Source organism: Emydura macquarii, unplaced genomic scaffold, assembly GCF_026122565.2.
Source record: "Emydura macquarii macquarii isolate MOO-44397 ecotype Brisbane River unplaced genomic scaffold, CSIRO-AGI_Emac_v2 contig_2805, whole genome shotgun sequence".
Lineage (NCBI taxonomy): Eukaryota > Metazoa > Chordata > Testudines > Chelidae > Emydura > Emydura macquarii.
Window position 1 is genome coordinate 284,258 of NW_027132942.1, and position 21,938 is coordinate 306,195.

General features: G+C 48.4%; 1 protein-coding gene and 1 long non-coding RNA gene across 3 annotated transcripts in view; both read left to right on the forward strand.

Moving 5' to 3' along the window:
• The first annotated feature begins 1,775 nt into the window (after nt 1-1,775).
• TMEM275 (transmembrane protein 275) lies at nt 1,776-3,431 on the forward strand. The gene has a single exon (XM_067567807.1). It carries the CDS (start codon nt 1,776-1,778, stop codon nt 2,322-2,324), a length of 549 nt encoding a protein of 182 aa, XP_067423908.1. The 3' UTR covers nt 2,325-3,431.
• Nucleotides 3,432-13,659: 10,228 nt separating this feature from the next.
• LOC137166143 (uncharacterized) overlaps nt 13,660-21,938 on the forward strand; it is a 73,375-nt gene continuing 65,096 nt past the window's right edge. The window contains exon 1 of one of the 2 annotated variants that reach the window (XR_010923575.1): nt 13,660-13,789. This is a non-coding gene — a long non-coding RNA (uncharacterized lncRNA). The remainder of the gene's footprint in view (nt 13,790-21,938) is intronic. The other variant, XR_010923576.1, reaches the window with a different exon arrangement.

The window sequence follows — 21,938 nt, forward strand, 5'->3', positions numbered from 1 at the left end:
CACAGAACCAATCTAGCATGTTTAGAGCAGCCCGCGCTGCTCTGTCATAGATCGAGTGTATAGCTGCCATGGATATGGAGGGGATATCCCTGGATATGAGGGATAGGCCATGTATGTGGAGGCAATATCCCTGTAGTAAGTTGGAAAGGCATGTGATAAGCCTTGTGACTGCTTGATAAATAATCTTGAGATGCCTGTGGGACGCTCAATATCACATCATAATATGATATGACACGGCATACAGTCCTGCAATAATGTAAAACCAGTAACAGTAATACCAAAGGTGGGGGGAAGGGGAAAGAAATAAAAATGAAATTTCAAGATTGTTCCAAAAGGAAAATTTCTGAAATAATTGTTTGTTTATATTATAAACTTGTATTGCACTAAAACCAAAAGAGCCCGCGCTCAGCGCTGTACGAGGGACAACAAAAGGAGCATCCCCAAAGCTCATGAGATCAGTAAAAGACAAAAGAGGGGGATACAACACGCAGGGGAAGCCACAGGTAAAAAGGAGACGCTTGTACGAGGGACAACAAAGGGAGCATCCCCAAAGTTCATGAGATTAAAAGACAAAGACATTGAGAAGATCCTGGATGGTTATGATGAGCAGTGGTCATAACAGTGGTCATAGTGTCTGTAGGGTAAGAAAAATGGGCTCTGCGGCCCTAGGAAGGGGGCCTTTGAGTGAGTCGGCCGCCACTGTGCAGCCTCTCATGGCCAAGGTACCTCTGCCGTGGTCTTTATCCTCCCTCTTCCAGGCCCTTTTAACCAGACACCACACACTTGCTCAGCCAAACAGTGCCCTTGTTGGGTCTGGGTTTATTAACGTAAAAATGGCCACACTGGGCCGGATCAATGGTCCAGCTCAGCCCAGTGTGCTGTCTTCCAACACTGATCAGTGCCAGGGAATGAACAGAACAGGGCAATTATTGAGTGAGCCATCCCCTGTCGTCCACTCCCAGCTTCTGGCAGAGGCTTATGATACCCAGAGCATGGGGCTGCATCCCTGATCGTCTTGGCTAATGACCATTGGTGAACCTATCTTCCATGAACTTGTCTAATTCGTTTTTGAACCCTGTTATGGTTTTGGCCTTCACAGCATCCCCTGACAATGAGTTCCACAGGTTGACGGTGCGGTGTGTGAAGAATTACTGCCTTCTCTTTGTTTTAAACCTGCTGCCTAGCAATTTTCACTGGGTGACCCTGTTTCTTGTGTTATGGGAGGGGATAAATAACACTTATACACTTTCTCCGCACCCTTGATTATTTTTATAGACTTCCGTCCTGTCCCTCCTGAGACGTCTCTTTTCCAAGCTGAACAATCCCAGTCTTTTTAATTTCTCCTCCTGTGGCAGCTGGTCCATCCCCTTGTTCAGACAAATTCACTATAAAAGCAAAATGCCACATCCCAAGAGTCTGTCCCAGGACCTGGGTGAGTGAGAGGGGTCCTTTTAGTAGGTTTTGGAGGTGATCCACTTCAAGGATTGCTTCAGCTCTCTTAGAAGGAACCCCACCTGCTTGCGGTTCCCTCCCCAGCCCGGAGTCTCTCTTCGGCTCATTTAGCAAGCCACAGGCAGCTTCATTGCTCCGTCTCACATCCTTTGCTCTCTCACAGGGCCCCTGGGGGATCCAGCCAGCTAGCGAGCAAGCGGTGACACTCTTTCTTCCTTTCCTCCTTCCACAGGAAATTCAAAGCGGCACAAGGCCAGCGATCGCCTCGCCAACGCCATGTGTGCTCAGTAAGGCGCGGGGTCCTCTGGGAGACTCGTATCGACATGTTCAGCGAAAAGAGCAGCACCTCTTTGTCCCAGAAACCGAGCCAGAAGAAGACCAGGCCCCAGGGCCTCCCATCCCCGGCTCTCTGCTGCGCCTGTGGACTTTGCATCATGCTAGCTGGGATCAACATCACCCTGGTGGGAGCGTTCGCTTTTGGGACCTTCCTCCCCATGAACAACCCCTCCATCGTCATCGGCCCCATCCTGCTGGTGGTGGCGTTCACGTTCTTCGGGGCCTGCTGCATCTGCAGCCGGAGGCCGCCCGCCCACGGGGCGAGGAAATCCAAGCCAGGTTCCAACATCGGGCTCATCAAGCCCGGCAACACGGCCTTCGAGATCGAAACCAGCGAGCACACGGTGCAGGACACCACTGCTGTGCAGCTGAGCCCAACCAACTCGCCCGTGTCCTCCAGAAAGTCCTCACCCGTCCATGAGAACTCCAAGACCTGCAAACTCTTCACAATGGATGGCAACGGGCCGGTGGCAAAATATACCGCAGGAGGGGAGTCAATTCAACTCAACTTACCCAGAGACCTTATGATATCCTAGATCAAATCAGAGTGGTTATTAGCACTGCAGTTGAGTGCACTGAGATCAGATGGATACAACGGCTAAGAGGCAGCAAGCCTCTGAAATCCACATTTGTGTGGCCGACTGATACGTCTTAAAAAGCAGCTAAGAAAGGAAAGGGATGACATGGTAACTAGAAACGGTGGTGGGAAATGCCAGCTTTTTTTCTGGAAGGGGCGCATTTATTTAATGTGATTCGGAATAACCCTGTAATGAGGAATAGATGTTACCTAGTTACTGGGAAATTAGCAATCTTTTTTTTTTTTTTTTTTAATTAATTCTTCAGTGCAATTTAAAAAAAAAAAGTAATGTGGTGATTAGAATTCAGTGCCTGGGAGTGCTGGAAAATTACAGATCTTTCTTTCTGGAAGGGATGCAGTCATTTAATATAATAAAAATGACAGTGCAGTAATTAGAAATTGATACAATCCACTTCCTGGGAAATTACAGATCTTTCGGACTGGGGTTTGAGGAAGAATAAATTTATTTTAATGCAATTAAAAATGCAACTCAAAAATGTCACTTCCACTTTTTATCCCGCCTCAACCTTTCCTTTCTTTTTTGACTTCCACTCTACCTGTAGCAGTCAGCAGATCTCAAGTGCAGCAGATGATAGCGTCAGCCATTCTTCCTCCTGCATAATTCAGATTCAAGTCTCAGTCCTGCTTTCTAACCAGCCACGTTGCTCGGAAGGTCAGCTGTGCCTGATTAGGTAGTGGCTGCGGGTGAGTGGTTAACCCAGGTCTCGCAATGGGCAGAGAATATCAGAAGGGGCATCCCGTAGACCTCATGGAAAAGGATGTGATGGGAGTCATGTGAAAAGAGAGTGTACTGAGTCGTGGAAATGAATCGAGATAAGATGATGCACCTGAACCCCTTTTGAGGGGAACTTTGGGCCTGGATTGGACACGTCTACTCAGAGGCAGCGTTTAATCGGGAATGAAAATAACCAGAATGTTTTTCTCGTTAGAGTTTTTCAATGAATCAGTTTCAGTGAAAAGGAAGCTTTCTCGGGTCAAGGATGGAATTTTCAGTAAGGGAGAGACCAGAATAGCCCCCACCTGGGATGGGGGGTGGGTGGAACCCTGATTCGGAGCGGGGACTTGGAACTGGGTTTCTCACATCGCAGGCAGGCTCCCTGCCCACCAGGTTACTGCTTATTCTGGGGGCTTTGTCTGTTTTGTGCTTTTTTCAGCCAGAGCCACTTGCCGGGAGACAGGCCAACTGAGCTAGAAGACGACCAAAGGGACCTGCGTTTTCTCCCTGTAAATCCCTCTGATGCTGATGTGAGTTGTGTGTGTACAGAAAGAGGAGAATATGGACCCTTAGTAAGGGCACCATTGACCCCTGTGTTGTCACGCATTGTAGGGGGAGGTTGCGGGGTGGAAGAGTATTTGCTGGAGACACCCCATGGAAGGGAGGAAGCGGTGTCTGTGTTGCATGGCGCTTGACACGAAAGACTTCCCCCTGACTTTGGATGCTTAGGGCTTCCTGGATTTGGGGGTAGGAGGTATCTTGTAGCAGGCAGAGAAGTGGAGCTGCGGAGCCGTCGCTGAATGCAGCCGGCGTCTGACACAAAATACAGTGGAAGTTAATGCCACCGTACGCAGCCTGAATCTCTGCTCCTTGCTGTCTTCTCTTCCTGGAGGGGATCAGAGCCTGGTGCAGCCGAGGCAGAGGGAGTTGTGCTGCTGGGACGCAGGGACTGGAGAACGGTTGTGGAGGTGGTAGCTCCGTTTGCCCACTGATAGTATCGCCAACCCTAAATGTTCGAAACTCAGGAGTCATGCCTGCCCAAAATCACAACAGTGGCTTAGACATCAGGAGAGTCTTTTAACAAATAATTCACACTAGATTCTGTTTATTTGACTTCTGGGCTTTGAGACATGTTTTCAAGCTTTTTGCCATAACCAAGAGAAAGAGAGAGACTTTTTTTTTGTTTAAAGTAAGCTGAGATTCTCACATATTCACAGGACTCCAGGAGCTGGGGCTTGAAGAAAAACATCACATTTCATGAGACAGACATTACAAACTTGAGAGATGACAGCTCTGCATTGATGTCCAGGTTCCAGGGGATTTTGAGCTTTCCAAACCTCCCTCCTAAGGGAAGCATTTGATGTAAGCTCTGTGAGTTTTCTAAGACCTTCTTTCCCCATGGGGGATAGTGATGTGTCTTTATCTTTTACTTTTTATACAATGTACATAATATGAAGGAATGACACCAGCCAAACAAATGTGTTTACTACAGTAGAGTGAGTCAGGCAATGGGTTTTTCCATCCTGTGAAAGTTTTCAAGTTTTCAAAAAAAAATTTCTCTCTTGAAACGGGACAAAAAGTCAAAATCTCAACAAATTTCACAAACTGAAAATCTGCTCCTCCTCCAAAAAACCCACAAAACAACCCCACCTCCCACCCCAAACTGATCTGGGTCAATCAAAACATTTCATTTGGAGCGTGGTCATTTTTTATTACTTTTAAAATAATGATAATTAGCTTAAACTTTTGATCCAAAAAGTCATTTTGAATGGGAAAACCGGAGTTGTTCTATTTAGGAGATGCCAAAATGAAAAGCTGTGACAATTTCAAACCTTGGTTTAAAAAAATTAATCTAGCTGAAAAATTTGTCCAAACCAACCCTTGCCCAGAACACGTCCAGTTTCGATGCATGGGCATTTTCCTATGGAAAAATCATTCCCTGAAAAATTCACATGCTGAACATATATCACATGTCAGGCCTGAACACATCCATCCGCTGGGGCAGAACTCTGGTAGCTTTGGAACTGCAGAAGACAGCAAGGACTCGTAAACTACTTGAAGGGCTGCTGCTCTGTTCCTACATTACAGTATCATAGAACGTAGGGCTGGAAGGAATCTCAAGAAGGCACCTAGTCCAGCCCCCAGGCATGGATCTGGGGCTGTAGGATTAGTGGGTGTGGAGGAGCATTTGCTGCTGGAGTTTTCATGGAGGAGCAAATCCAGCATTAAGGCATCCCCACATTTATGAGATGTCACCCCCCAATAGCCACTAGAATATGGGTGCCGTTCAGTGCTGTTAATTCAACTCGGAGAGGATTTTCAGGTCACCAGTGGCAGTGGAGCCCATTTCCCTTTGTACGCCTAGGCAATGGAAGCTGACCCGGGCCCGCTCAGGGCAGCAAGCAAGAAAAACCAAAGTGACCGTAAACGTGCCGTGCCGTACCAGGCAGCCAGCTAGTAGCTCGGCAGACTGGCTCTTCCAGCCGAAGGGGCCATGCCGAGGGGCAGCCGGTCCCCTTCGTTGTGCACAATGCACCGGGGGATGCTTGAGTTCCAGCAGTGGGATTCACAGGGGGCGCTTTATTTCGCAAGCCATCCTGGAAGCTGTTTTCAGCGTGTGCCCGTCGGGCCTAACCCAAAGCCCACGGACGTCAGTGGATGAGGCAGGAGGTAGAGTAAGGAGGGAAGGGGAAGGGAGCTCCCCCTGCTAGTGTCATTTACATGCTGGGATCACAGGGAGGAATGTGAACGTGTCTCTCACGCTAAGGAGAACTCACCCCGCTGAACTGCTGCTGGGTGCTGTGACGGGCTCAGAGCGGATGGCTCCCGGAGAGCGCTGGAAGGCCGATAGATCAGCCCCAGAAGGAGCAGCAATTCCTTTTCCCCTGGTAGCTGAGCAGGGGTTACTCCAGGTTCATTAACACACCTGGAGCCAATCAAGGCCCCGCCCCGGGACTTGTTCAAAGCCTCTCCTGCAGAGAAAAGGGGTGGCTGGAGCTGTGCGAGTGAGATGAGCTACCAGAGTGTGTGAGCTGGCAAGATGCTGCCAGAAACCAGCAGGGTTACGGAGAAGGAGCAGAACGCTGGCAGAGGAGAGCCCTGCAGGTACAAAGATGGGGGGAGGGAAAATCCCTGCCTCAAGAGGGCAAAGGACCTTTCCCAGGCCTGGAGGCCTGAGGGAAGAGACCCTGCCAGAAGGGGAAGCTAGACCTGGACATTTGGTTTGGCAGTACCACGCCCAGTGGGGCTGTCCGGGGTCAAGAGCCTCCCCCGGCAAAGCAGGCCAGGAAAGGCCCCTGTCCGGGCAGGGTACGGACATTAAGTCCAGGGGCACGTGGGGCAGTAACCCAGGGAAGCTGGCAGCTTTCCTGAAGCCACAGCACGAGGCTACTACTTGTAGGGTCCCTGGGTTGGGGCCTGGAGTCAAGGGTGGGATGTGGAGTCGAGGGTGGGACTGGGTCCCCCGTCCCCCCGAGCCCCTATCAGCCATTCACTGGAGGGGAAAGAGCCCCGGAGAAGAGGCAAGGGCCTGTGAGAGGCAGAGACAGGACCGGTACCCAGCGGGGAGTGACTATCTTAGAGGGGCTGTATTACCCTCCCCCACCAGCAGAGGGTGGAAGAACACTACGGGGTGAAGCCGTTCCCTGTCCTATCGCTAGAAGGAGGCGCTGGACCCGCACAGTTCCCTACCTAGTGCGGTAGGTTAGACCATGTCAGTCAGTCAGCCTTAGTCTGTGCTAACCCCTGTGGGGTCTGCAGTCCCTCGTCTCCTGGGTACTGGTTTGGCTGGCGCGGGGTGGGGAACGCCAGCCTTCGAAGGGTTCGGATGAGGGCGGTGCAATTTTCTCTCTGAAATCCGGTCGGCCCAGGGAACTTCTCCCGAGGGGAATGAGTGCAACCGAGCCGGGTCCCTGGCCCCGGTGGGCTCTGCAGGGCACAACTCCACCCTGCACATCCGCTGCCTGTTTGCATCCCTGACAGGGAGCTGCTCACTCCCGCCCTCCTCCAGCACAACCGGCCTCTAGTTTGCGGTGGATCTCCCCAGCTCTGGCGTCTGGAGCTCTCCTGTCACAGTGAAGCCTGGAGAGGACGGCCTCTCTTAACTCTTTCCGTGCTGTGGGTTCAGATGTATCAGCAAAGCACAGGAAACACGCTTCAGCTGCAAACGGGCAAGGGGGCTGGCGATGTGAGTTTAAACAGAACCCTTTCGTTTCAATTCGAGATGGGCTAAGGAGACAATGTCCAGTCCTAGGAAGACGGCCGGGTTCAGCATCAAGGCTGCACCTAGCTTAGGGTTTAGGGTCCAGTGCGGATCTGATAGCACCACAATCTCACTCTGGTGAAATTTCAGCTCCGGTGGTGGAAATGTCATCAGATGGGTTCTTCCAGCACCGGGCGGGAATCTTCTGAGAGTGGCTGTTCTCAGAGACCTCAGCTGCACCTGAACCAGGAAAATAGGTGGCTTCCAAGGAAATGGGGGAAGAGAGGATATTCCAGCACACGCAGCTGGATTATGCATCCGGTGGGGTGCGCCTGAGGAGCCGGTACTGGCGAAGGGTGGGGGGGTGCTGTGCACAGCTGAAACATGCAAATGGGGGGAGTAACAGGCCCAACTAGAATACATTGCTTATCTGCGTAAATGGTGTGGCAAGTAGCATACGCCAAACAAATAGCAAAGTCCTGGCACCTATCTGCAGCACTGGCTATAAGAGGGTAGGGATGTTATGATACAGTACTGAGCAGAGAGGTAATTGTAGCTGAATACTTCATCGAATAGGCATCGTCAGGCGCTTTTAGGCACAAGAGAAGAGATGTATTTGGGACCCGATTTAAAGCACACTGAAGTTGCTGGAAAGACTCCCACGGTGTCCAATGAGCGCTGAATTGGGACGTTGGTGAATGTTGATTTGGAAGTTGTTCTAAGAGCAGGGAGGAGATTGGAGGTAGCCACTTGCTAGCATTTCTTGTTCACTTGATAATTAATAGGTATGTGCCAATTGTCATGAACGGGCCCCCGCACTTTACAGAACGAAGAATAAAACACAGTCCCGGTCCCAAAGAGTTCAGACTAGGATTTTCAGCCAGTGGGAGTCGGGCATCATTCAACGATTGGTGTGAAATGAAGAACTGGACGTCAACCACATCAAGGCATAGTTCCATGGTGGTTTAACGTAGACAGTCACCGTGTACTGACTCTTGGTGGATTTCTCAGTCCCTTGCAGCAACTATCTGCATGGAGAATTCAAAAGAGATCTTTATTTCATGTGAATGAATTACCAAAGCAAGATTACAGCCGGGCTGCCGGAAGGAGACAAAGCAAACAGATTGCAAAGCATGGAACGTTCTTTATCGGGTGTCAGGCACTGACAGGCCCCTCCGGTCATCATCATAAAGTTGGTAGGGCATGATACAAGGGGTGGGTATTGATAGCAGTGTAAAGTGGGACAAATCCTTAGGACTGTGGATGCATTTAAACAAGGCAAAACATCCTCCTGCCATTGGTTGGATCCCAGGTTCCAGGCTCTGAAGACTTCTTGCAATATCACCCCCATGGCCTAAAAGTATTTTGTAGGGTTGCTTGTTGTGCCGATAAACACAGTAATTGGGATTGTTTTCCCCAGATACTGGGGGCAGACAAATTACAAAATCAACCAGTAAATTACACTTCTCCCTCTCCCTGTTTAAAAAAAAGACGATGATCTTCTTGGAGGGTGTATTTCGGATCATGATCAGTGTTGTGAAATGTATGATACAAGGTGTCATGAGCAATACAGGAAGAGCCTTTTACACCTTGCTTCGAATCCCACAGAAGCGAGTGGCAAAACTCCCTTAGAAGCCAATAGGAGCAGGAGCAGCGCTGTAGGGGTTTACTTGCAATTTTTTCTTATTTGTTCATATTGCAGTAGTGCCTAGACGCCCTAGCCAAGAATCGGGGTCCCAGTGTGCATGGAGCTGTATACACATGTAATGCAAAGGTGGTCCCTGCCCCAAGGATTTTACCATCTATGTATAAGGCAAAAGATAGATGCAACAAACATCAGGGGAGGGGATAAAGGTAACAGTGAGGCAATGGTATCTTCATGTTAAAGGCCTGTATGTTTCTGACCAATGACCGGTCCTAATCTAGATGCTGCTCTCCGTAGCGAGCTGTGACATTGTTTGTGTAGACATGTTGTTTGTGGGGCGGGGCGGGGGGGAGTGGAATGACTCCTGTGTTCCTCTGAAGCATTTAATGTCCTGCTTCTCAGTTGTCCACGTCCGTCTGTCCGCCTCTGTGACTGGCTGTGAATAAATCATTTGTAAATCTGTGCATCCTTCTTGCACTGCGGAAGACAAGGAGGGTTTCATGTGATTCCAGTTGGACTTGCCGATGTGAAGGTTGATTTATTTCTTTATTTATATGTACGTGAAATGTGAGTCTGAAAAAGAGAGAGACATTAAAATATGGACTGTTGCTCTTGTATCCTTTCGGAAGAGTTTGCCATTTCAATCCTTTTCCTCCCATGCAGTAAATTCTTCACCAATCTTTTATCATACAATGAGGGTCAATGGCATCTAGCTCAACGCTTTTCCTCTGTGCGCGCTGTAATGTTCTTGTTAATTTCCTATTGGGTAATTAACAGTTATGAGGGAACAAACTTCCATAAGAGATCCGGGGTGTCCAAATTTCCCTGGTTTTGAAACCATTGCATGATACTCCTGTTTAAACAACTGCTTCCCCCCAACAACCATGTGTTAAGGCTCCCAGTGCAGATGGATTCAAGTACTGGACTCAATTGCTGGAAGCAATTGATTTGTAAGGAGCGGGAGAATCCCAGAATCATAGAAATATAGGGCAACGGGGATTTCACAGCCTCCCTAGGTAACCTGCCCCAGAGCTTAACTCGCCTTCTAGTTAGAAAGCTTTTCCTAATATCTAACCTCAATCTCTCTTCTGTCGATGTATCCTTAATATTGGGAGGGGCTGAGACAACACGAGCATAGAAATATCTATTCATTAAGTTAAAGAGCCCAGGTCAGCTCAGGGTTAACATCAGTGAGCTGCTGGGTCTTTTTCTATTTGTTGACTCTAGGGATACGTCTACAGTGATGGCGGCAAAGTTGCCGCTGTCAGATCGACCTGTCTGGATCGATTGAGCGGTCAGCGAAGGCCCGCTCAATCGATCCAGAAGTCGACTCAGTAAAACCACCCCCACAAGTGGCGCAGTGCAGTGAAGACGCCGCGTGGAAGGGAAACACAGCAGTTGACGGGAGTTACACAAGCTACTCTGTGTAGCTTGCGTAACTCCCGTCAACTACCGCCGAATCGCCAGGTAAGTGTAGACCAGGGGCCTGGTGTGTATGTTGTTGAGCAAATTCTGCTCTGAGTCACACTGTGCAAGTCCATTGAAATCAGTGGGGTTGCATATTAACAGGGTTGCCAGTGCGTGGTATGAGGTGATAGCCCCAATATTTCCTGAGGATGGCTAGGATTTCTCCTGAGGGGCAACAGAGTCAAGTGGTTGGAGCATGGGACAGGGATCCAGGAACCACCGTGTTCTAATTCCAGCTCCAACAGTGGGTCACCTTGTCATATCACCGCTCTCTGCCTCAGTTTCCCCACATGTAAAATGGAAATCATCACAATTTCCTTACCTCCTTCGTGCGATGTGAAATTTGGTTAGTTAATATTTGTACGTCCCTTTGAATATGTAAAGTGCTGTATAATTGCACTGCTGGCAATATTAGTATTGCTTTGGGCACGCAGGACGAGGCAGTATGGGTTATCTGTATGTGGCTGTGTGTGTTAACTCACGGAACATGGATGTATACAGCACAGTTTCCATGTGCTCTGGGCCTTCTGATTAAAGGAAATAACTTTTATGCCACACATAATTAACCTGTGGCCTTATTGCTACATGGTGCCATGGAGTCTAAGATCTTAATGGGAGTCAAAGAATTAGCCTTATCTGGATCTTGAGAACACCCACAGCTACACACACATGTGACGTTTGTTTGACAGAACACACAGATTAACAACAGGCGGGTGCGCGCACAGATGAAGTACATGCTGGTCAGCATGTGTGTCTCATGTGTCTTTGTGTGTGAATGTATGTGTGGTGTGTGTGCGCCTGGGAGGGTGGTATCTCCTTTCTGCTAAGCTTCTTCTGGGGAGGGGTGGACGAAAGAATAAAGAGATTTGGGGGGGGTTGAAAACATGCCTAGTCGAGGAAATTCTTCGCCAGGCACAACTAAATGATTTTGGGTGGGAAGAAATCTCACCTTCCCAGGCATGCAGGGTGGTGAAATGAGCCCTCTAAGAAAGCTCCATTCACAATATGTATGAAGTGCAAACCTGCTTAATTCCAAAGGAGTTTTTTTTTAAGTTGCCCAAGGAAACTTTCTGGGAAGATTTTACTTATAAAAGCAGGCAAGGAGTGAGAAGTCCAGCCTTGAGATTACTGAATATCTTTGGGTGTCCTGCCAAGACATTCAGCTCACGGCTATTTCAATCTCTCTTCGCCAAATGGCAGCTGGCTTGAACACATTAACTTAGTCCAGCTGTAAGTTTCTCCAGGTGATTCTCTCTCCATGCAGGAAAATAAAACATAGATATTAAAATAAGTAAACAACAATATATATATATTCCATTTCACCTGATCGTTCAGAGGAACTGCTGCTTCAGCATTATTCCCTTATACTGGTTTGTACTGAAAGTCAAGAGAATAGAAATATATAAGGAACTTGTATATTTCATTCATGAACCCCCTAGTATTTATTATTCATTACAAATAACACTTTGTTACAGTGCTCTTTATCTACGGATCTCTACGTGCTTTTCAGATCTTAGTTAAGTCTTACTACACCTCTGTTGGACAAGTATGGGCTGTCCAGAGCAGGGATTCATGTCATATAAATAATAATAATCCATCACTGAAATGCAGCTGTCTCTGGGGAGGAACGCAGCAACTTTTAACGGCACACAGCAATGTTGCTCAACCATGGAGGTCATGAGGAAATTCAACTGAAATTGCAGAGGGAATTGTACGGCAGCAGCAGCATTTGGTTATCACCCAGATTGGAATTTAGGCAGGACATGGGGGTTAAAAACCCTTGGTCAAGGTTTTCAGCAACAGGAAACTAAATTCTTACTAGGCACTTCAATAAGGGAGCTGATTTCCAAAAAGCACCGTGCACCTCTCATTGATTTTTTTTCTCTCTTCAAAATTCTTGGCCTCTGACTTTTGTATAATCATCCAACGCCCAAAGAAAAGACTCTTCTGGCTTTGAAAGTAGATATATCCTGTGCCAGCGGCCCTCAAACTGTGTGTTGGCCCAATCCCATTTTTAATGGGGTCACCTGCAGGGCCCCAGCGTAATTTTTTTGGGCCCAGTACAAACTTGTAACACGGGCCCCCTCCTACACACATACCCATGGGGGTTGCAGCCTGGGCTGGGCCCACCGGGCCACCGGGCCCCGGTAAAGTGTACCCTTCCCTTCCCCCCCCATGTGGGGGCCCTGGTCACCAGGGCTGGTGTTAGACTTGCTGAGGCCTAGGGCTGAAGCTAAAGGCCCCACTTCCCCGCCCCCCCGCCACCCCCCCCGGGGTCATGTAGTCATTTTTGTTGTCTGAAGGAGGTCGCGGTGCAATGAAATTTGAGAACCGCTGTCCTACGCCAGTTGGTCCAAGTGAAGGGGTTGCATTATCCCCATTGTCTGCTTCTTTTTGAGGCCTACCATGGACCAGAACATCGTCTGAGAACTTTGGCCTTTAGTCTTGGTGAGGCACTGCTGAGTGTTAAGCTCAGATGTAAAGAGCTGGAGAGAGGACGTCATTTACAGCGGGCACAACCAGCAGGGTTTATTTGTCCTACATCTGGAAGAGATCCCAAAGAGTCCAAACCTCCCCCCACATTTATCCTTGTTAGCAGACAATAACACGTCAAGAAAAAAACTTGTTGGGCAAGCAATTTCAAAAGCTAATCAAGAGGTCGCCTCAGGATACTAACGAACTAGATGTGTTCCTGCAGAATCTGCATGTCTTGAGGCCCTGACGAACATCTCCCAGGAAGTGTGCATAGATAAGCTTCTTGCTTTTCTCCTAAAAGACAGATCCCAGCACGTCCGCCAGAGACTTCATGGGTCGGGGGGGGGAGACAGATAAGGTTGAGAAAAAGTCTCCTGTCCTCTCCTGGCAATTAGTCATGCCAAGGCTGCATAGGCCTGCAGAACAGCCTATCGATTTTGGCTGCTGTTAGCAAGAAGTATGATGATCAATATTGCATTATCAAGTGGTCTCTGGCCCTTTCACTTGTCTGTCAAAGTCTCCCTGTACACAGGCACTTCTGGGCTTCCTGCATCAGTTCTGAATGTAAAAATATTGCTTGAACCCTGGCACCTCTTTCATCCCAAATTAAGCACTGTTGCTACCTGAATCTTTGAAGAACAAAACTATCTATCTGACTGCTTCTCTAGTGTGATGACGCTATCCCTTTAAGAGCAAAGTAGGCGGAGAACCCTCTCCAGGGTATAAAACCAGAGACTGGAGAGCAGGCAGGCAGTCTATGGCAGGGGTGAGGGAAGTGAAGACCTGCAGGGGTTGTGGGAACCATTTCCCATGCAGCACCAAGACCATCCATCAGAGAAGTGCAGGTGGAACAAGCCGTACAGATACACTGGCACAGCTGAGGAATGTTTCTGCAGCCTGGTAAGAATGAATTCAGTCCAGCCTCCAGAGAGGTCTTGCTCTCTATTGGATTTCCCTCCTCCCCCTCTATGCTATTCTTCACTCAGCAGTGCTTAATGATTGTTCCCAAAATGAAGCACCCACCAGCTTGTCTGACATCCCTGGGGATAATCCCATATGAGAGGCTGCTGTGCAGTGGATTTTCACAGGCTGCTACTTACGCTTTCAGCTACTTCTTGAGCTGCAGTGGAAGGGGTTGCTGAGTTTGATTCCCTACCCAGTGACTGTATATAGGTGGCGACTTGAGTTATCCGCTTGTTTGCTCTCCCGGAGCAATCTGCCCAGCTGTGTGCATTAAACTGGAATTCTCTGGTGGTCTGAAATATGTTTAAAATTGCAACTGAATATTCATGGAGTCTAATGATTTCCAGTATTTATCCAGCCTCTCTCCTGGCTGGAATGGGAGATGAACCAGATCTTCCATTGGAACAGGGTCATTCAGCCTTTCAGGTCTTCCTTAGGCATTCATATGGAGTTTTGCATGGGGAAGGACTACAGCCACAGAATGGCCATTAAGATGAATACATTATTTCTATTGTGCTACTGCCTAGAGGCTAGGACCCCACGATGCTAAGCTGTACCGTCAGATAGCAAAGTCTAGGCCCTGCCCTGTTATTGGCATGACTAATGAGTCATTGTCATCTATTTACAGCATGCATCTGCCCCAGATCCGCTCAGTATTGTGCATCTCCTATAGACAGACTGTCTTTTGCCCCAAAGTTTGTGCCCTCAGAAAGATCGAGGGGGCGGCTGAGTCTCTGCTGGCCTGCTCTCTGGGTGGCTGTTATGGCAATACAACACTTTATATCCACTAATGGAAATGCTGCCAAACCAGAAACCCAAGATTTTAACACTGAGTTTTGCCCTGGGGAGAACTGACTTGCCCAGGGTGTGGGGCAATGAGGCACTAGCCCCATGACTAGCAGGGAGGTGAGATTGATGGCTGGCTAACACATGTCCTGTTAGTTCTAAATCGTCAGGCATTTGGGGCAGGGGGAGTGTTTATTTATTGAATCTATTGGATGTACAATCCCTCTAGCTACGGTCTTTCTTTTACCCCATTGCCATAATATGCAAGCATTTCCTAATCTGTCTTTGTCCACCCCTCCACCCCCACTGTGAGGCAAGGCAGGGCTATTATTCCTCCTTTACAGATGGGGAAACTGAGGCACAGAGAGGCTAAGTGACTTGTCCACAGTGCTGGGGAGTCCCAAGGCAGAGCAGGGGCTTGATCCCAAATTTCCCAAGTGCCAAGTTAGTGCCCTAACCATTGCATCATCCTTCCTCTGCCTATCCACTGTCTCCCAGACTCTGTCTCCAGCCTCCTCTTTACCTGGCCATAAGCAGCAGCTAATCTCCAGCCGGGATTGCGTCAGGGGAGGTCTTCAGCAGGGTTGTGAATTCAGCCAGCTCCAGGACGGCATTCCAGGTAGTGGAGAGAGCTTGGAAAGGGTGGGCCTGAATCACAGTGCCAGAGCTGCAGTCTCTGGATTTTGCTTCAGACATGGGACCCACCCCCGAGATGCCCCGGCCTGTTCCTGTTACAAATTCCATTAAGCTTCCTCTAGACTTTATCTTTTCCACGTGTGGTGCTCTGGAGGGATGGTTTCCCTCCTCCTCCACCCCTAGCCGCGCAAGATGGAGCTATGGCGTAACTAGGCTCATTAAGGCAGCAGTTTAAATAGCTCAGCACATGACCTTTAACCAACCATATCAGGCATCAAACCCTTCCTCCATACCTCAGACTCATGACAGTGGTTGGCATAAGGACATACAACAGCCTGACCTGAGTGTTTCCTGACAATGACAGACACTTTATTTTCCTTTAACTTGTATGTATGGGGTGTTTATTATTGCAAAAAAAAAATCCCACATAAGATTAAACATAAGATTAAAACCAAATCCAAATCACTGCACCATTTTGGAAGGAGTTTGGTTTCCATTCCAAATACTCACAAGTCATCATTTCCTCTGAGTGGCCATCTGAGCGTGGGTGGGCAGTTATTACACAACGTGCCACTCCAGAGCTAGCTGCATTTCAGTGGCTAGTGAATTAATACACCAGATTTGTATATTCTAAATGTATGTAAATTATATGTACGTGTCTGATATGCACGTGTTCTACATTAACCTTTGGAGCAAGCTACCAGGGAAGTGGTGGATTCTCCATTTCCTGATGCCTTGAGGTAAGGTCTTGGATGCCTTTCCCTTCTGGCCTTAACATTTATGAAAAAAATGGGTTCTGTCCTTCAAAGGGGCTCTGAAAATGTCCTCATTCCACATTTATTGTCTCTGTGGCTCCACATCATTTTGTAGGTGAAAAGATGGCTCCTCCAACCGCCAGGCCCTGCAAGCTCTGTAGGAGAACTCAAAATCAACAGCCAGGATCTTTGAAAGCAACTAGTGAGTTTGAGCATCCAACTTCAGAACTTGCTAAAGGCAGGCATGTCTCAACTCCCAACCCGTGCAAATCCAGGTCCCTTTCAAGTTGTCACACTGGGCGCCCCAAATCCCTGGTCCCTTGAAAAACCTGCCCTTTAAAATGTCTCTCTCTGGCATGCGTGTCATCACCAGAGGTTAAAGATGCTTTAAAATGCTTCATGCAAAATCATGGTAGCAGCAACAGTTATGGCCATTTAGAAGAGATGCATGGCAAAGAGACTGAAATTGCACATAAAATACAGAGCACAGCAATTTATTTATTTGAATAAAACGCTGACCACATTCTGCTCTCACCTTCCCTGTTCACATCCCAGGTGTTTGGCCTTTTGGATTCACTTTGCCGTCACTAAAAACCAAGTTTTAAGATCTTAATGTGTTAAGATACACCATTAGCCCCAGTTCAGCAAGATCTAGGCAGGTTCCTCTGTACTTGGAGTGGAACAAATGGTAACTGAGGCAGCAAAATATTCAGTGGCTGTTTATTTACTGGTAGCCAAGCCCTCAGAGATGAGAGGAATTACTTTCAGTTGTATTAGGTGCACTAATGATCTGAAATGCCAAAACCCCATCAAAGTCCATGCGGTCCCCTTACACCAGAGCTGAAAGTTGGTCTGAGACCTTTGCTTCTTTTTTGACTTCACCTGCCATTTCTGAGTCATTTGAAAATGAGAGGGAGAGACACTAAACTATCTGGAATGTGAACACTATTTCAAGGAGAATTGGGTAGCTGATGGCTTTTTAAGAGATGATATGAGGAAAGCAATTTCTTAAACCCAGTGGACAATTTGGTGTCTCACTCTCTAATGCCCCCTTGATTTCTAATTTAATAATCTGAAAGCCTAGCAGTTAGGGGATACATGAAACTTTTAGCTGACTAATAGGTGACTGGCTGCTCTTTCTGATGTACTAAGTGCGACAGAGGCTCAAAGTAAATAATCTTAGATGCTGGATATCCAGTCAAGATGGACAAGACCTGCTAGTTTATTCTGTTCAGTTCCTGGCCAGCGCAGGACTGATTCCAACAGTGTAACTTTTAATGTTTGGTTCAAGCTAATTTGAAATGTCTGAGGAGACAAAGTTATAACCAGTTCCCTTAGGAGTCATTTCTACACTCCGGCAGATCTCTCACCGTTCATAGTTGCTCTTTATTCTGTGCTTTGCAAACGTAGATTGGTTTCCAGCACCCATCATGTTGAACGTGTTGGGGCTCAGGGGAGAAATAAAGCTATTGGGTGGGGGGCCTGCTGAGTTCTTTAGGGCAACGTATTTTGGAAATGCAGCATAGCCATATCCACTACACAAGGAGACAGCCATCCAGTAGTTCTTCTGTAGAGCAAGATTTGCAAAACTCCAGACCATGCCCAGAAAACAAGCCTCTGTGAATTTTGCTTTCAAACCAAGACCGAACTGCAGAAGCAGGTTTGGATATAGGCGTTCAAATCCAGGCCCCTTGTTTTAATCTGAGGAGGGCCAAATTTAAGAGTCTAGATCATATACCTGGATTTTTAATGAGTCATGTTGCTTTAATCCTCCGTTTTATATCCTTCCAAAAACTGCTGGATGTTTTCTCATGCTGGAATCTTAATCTTATTTTCTAGTACAAAGCTGCTCTGCTAGAGAACAGATGTTAATACACAGCTCTGTGACCTAGCGCTAGAAGGTGACTTAGTGAAGTTGACTTTGAAGTCAGGCATAAGATTTTCTTTGCTGCCACGCAGGTAGCAGAGCAGCATCTTCTGAGACAAATTCTCCTATGTCATTATCTTGGCACAAAAAGTGCCTGAACTTTAGGTAACCTCCTTCCCTCAGCCTGAGCCAAGCAAGCATCATTCACAGCTATTTCCCCCTTCGTTGTTACAGGTCTGCGCTTTATCCCTGTAGCGGTCACTGGACACACGCTACTGAGATTTAACTTTTTCAGCTGGACTTAGTGCTCTGGGAGAGCAAAATATTGACAGCCCCGGAGAACCTGGATTCTGCATGAAACATGAGGGGCTGTGATTGTCTGTGTCCCAATTCTGCAGATAAAGAGAGTTGGTTTCTGGGCTGTGTCAGGTACCTTTCACTAGAGCACTGAATTCAAAGGGAAAGCAAACAAACCATTGATGTGCAGCAAAAACACTGCCCCTGGCGCTGCTGGACATGGAGTCAAACTCAGGTGAAGATGATGTTTCCTTGGAAGAGCTCACGGGATGAGCTGGCTGTTGAATGAGGCAGGGACTCCAGGCACTATGGTGCATGTGATTGTGTGGATTCCTCTGTTGGACTGATGAGTTTCTCTGTTAAAAATAGGACATTTTAAAGAATTTTTCTTTCCAGATCTTTATCTCTCTCCCCTGGGTCCAAGGGTTTGTGCCTGATGCTTAAACAGAAGGAAGGGGAGCCTGGATTCCTGGTTTCTAGGCCCAGTTATTCCTGACTGCCAGTGACTCACACCAGTGCCTAGTGTTGGGGACCGAGATGTAGGTGGCCTGTCATCCGAGCAGGAGTCAGGTCTACTGAGTGGAGCTGGTGTCCAGGGTCAGCACCAGAGTCCGACTAGACCCCCGGGGTCGAGCCAGAGTAAGAAGCAGGAATCCAAGAGGAGGGTCTGAGCCGAGATCCGATGCTGGGATCGGAGCCAGGACTGGTCCCTGAGGATTGGAGGCGGGACATGAGGGTGGGCGGAGAGGGCCAGGCTCAAGCCTGGAGCAGCAGCATGGTGGGATCGGGAGCGAAGGCGGGGGTAAGGCAGGATCCAAGAACAGGATTGGGCGTAGGAAGCAGGGCCCAGTGTAGTCCCAATGGGAAACAACCTCATTGCTCAGACAGACATCCCATTCCTCCTCCTGGCTTAAATAGTGTAAGCGGACCAATCACTGGAGCCAGGTGATCCTCCAATCAGCGCTCCCGTGGGTGGGCCCTGGCCTGGGGCTATAGCCCTAGTAGCGTCTCCACCCACCAGGTCTCAGTAGTCAGTGGGTGGAGGCCAGGATGTGGCAGCTACTTGGGGACTCGTAGGCCAGGGTTCAAGACCTGGAGCATCACGCCTAGCTGGAGAAAGGCAGGTCTGATGGCTGGAGATGTTATGGGAGAGCAAGGGAAGGTCTCGTGGCCAAGGCACTGGAGTGGGATCCAGGATTTCCAGTGCATCCTGTACCTTCTTCTACCCCTCACTCATTTATCTGGGCTAGTCACATGGCGGGCTGGACTCTGGATTGGTCCCCAAAGCCGCAGCTTCCATTGACGTTGCTGTGCACGACACCTGCATGAAGAGAGGAGACTAGGCTGCTCCCCGAAACCGAGTCCTGAGCCCCGGGCCTCCTGTCAGGCTTGGTGAATAAATCACAGGCTGGCAGCTGCTTCTTCCCCAGGGCCGCCTCTAGTGCAGAGGAAGGATGCATGTCACGGTCGATCATCTGTCTCCTGCCACTGCTTACTGCTCCCCAATGGCCCTGCACGAGAAAGGAAGCTGAGGAGGACTGGCCCCTCGGAGATGGGAATATACCCCACTCTGCTAACCACAGGCTAAGTCCCTGGCTCTCTCCCTGGCTCCAGCTCCTCCTGTTCTGGGAATCGTTCTCATTCCCTGGCATCCCCCCTGCCCGTCTGTTGTTTATCCTCCTGACAATATGTTCAGCCCACTCTCCCGCTCCTCTTCCCCGATGACGGCTGAGTCAGTGGCGTCATTCTGCTCCTTGCTTTGGTTCTCTGGCCACCCGTGGCTGCTTCCTTTGCCCTCCTGGGGATGGGAACCTCTTCACCACCCTCTTCTTGGGGCAGGGTGATAACCTTGTTACCCCTCTGGACTTAATGCTTCCTTTCGATGGTCTGATGGTCCTGAGCTGAATGTAGGGTCTGACACTCTGCCTTCCCTGCTGTGCTGTTTTTACCTGTGCAGAGCCGCTGGGGAGAGGGAAAAGTTTGGAGGTGACTGTGATGTAATGGGGTACAATCCAGACCAAGTGCAGGGCTATGTCTGTGACCTGTCCATGCCCAGGGTAGCCACCTGAAAATGCCAAGGTCAGGGCAGGCTGTAAAAGGAGAGCAGATTCTCCCAGCACTGGTGGGTGACACTGAAGTCAGACTTCCCAACCAGCCACAAACAGTGCTTCTGATTCCTCACACTAGTTATCAAGAAGCCAAAATAAAGATACACACAGCCCCGTTTACTGCATTTTAGTCTCTGGCTCCCAGTCAGCCACTAGGTCCAGTAAAGAGACCAGTTATTTAAACTCTGTGCTCTTTACCAAAAGGTTTCTCCTGACCCCAAAGGGTCAGCCACAGTACCAGATCAATATAAGTTTAGATCTTACCCAAAATACCACGCTGCCAGCCAATCCTTTAGCAACTAAAACTACAGGTTTATTATAAAAAGAAACAATAAGAGAAATGTTAAACGATTAAAGCAACCAGACACATACAAATGATTTGACAGTCCATATCTATCAGGTTTCTAGAATTGTGGAGTTTGCAGGCTTGTATAGTCCCTCTGGAGTACATCCAGTACCTGGATGGGTCTCAGTCCTTTGTTTCACAGCTTCAGTTCAGTTGTAGATGAGTTGATCCAGAGGTAGGCTGGAGACTAAAGATAGACTAAAGCCTGGTGAAGACGAAATGGATCCCGGGCAGCTGCCTTTTGTCCTTTGGTCTGTACCATACTGCTTGTGGAATTTTACACGGACCAAAATGGAGTCCAGAGTCACATGTGTAAGTCCTGGTGACTCATCAGGTATATCCCTGGCTTCTCTCCCTGGGTCCTTTGTACCTGTGAATTTCTTAATGGGCCATTAAGCAGGCTAGTGCTGCAGCCATCCTGTCTGGGGTGTGACCCAGACACAGCACAACTTGAAATACAGATATCTCAACCACCTCCATAACTTCCATTACACACACAACACATGAACATAAACATCATCATCTTACTTAGCACATTATAGCCTTTCTAACTGTATCTGCCCCCCCCCCCAAATGTGAGCTCCCTTTGTTTCGCCTTCCTGCTGGATGACTATTTCCTGCTCACGTGCAAATTATGCCAAGCATACACTCCTTTGTTCGAGGCAGACCGGTTTGACCCCTTTTTGCCTGAGCAAGGCGATGCGGGTTTTGGACGTGGGTAATAACCGTATACAAGGAATTTCATAACCTTCCACATAGTACTGCATAAATGGCATCATGATGATACTGACCAGCAAGTTATGGGTTTTCAAATGGTCCCTCGCAAGGCAAACCTTGTACCAAGATTATTACAAGAATGTGGAGGGTGCGAATACAGGGGTGTATTCCATCATCATGACACCATGTTTAAACCTGCTTTGCACAGGTGTAAAGTATTATGTGGATGAGAGTAGTGCCTAATGGAACTTACAACCTACGTAGGCAAGGCTGACAAAAGGTGGGAGGGGAAACCGAGGCACAGAGCAGGAACATGCAGGTCAGTGGCAGAGCTGGACTAGAACCTCGGTCTTGACTCCCGAAGCAATAGATCACCCTGCCTCTCTTAGGTCAGTGAATGACTCCCCGAGGTGCAAAGTGATGGAGAATCAGGCTCTCAAAGATGCAGTGCCACTTCCCATTTAATCCAGTGTGCTACTAAAGGCTGAACTGGGCCCATGGTGGCCCCCATGGTAAGGATACATTGAAACCAGAGCTAAGGACTGTACTGCAGAGAAGCCCATCAGTACCTTTT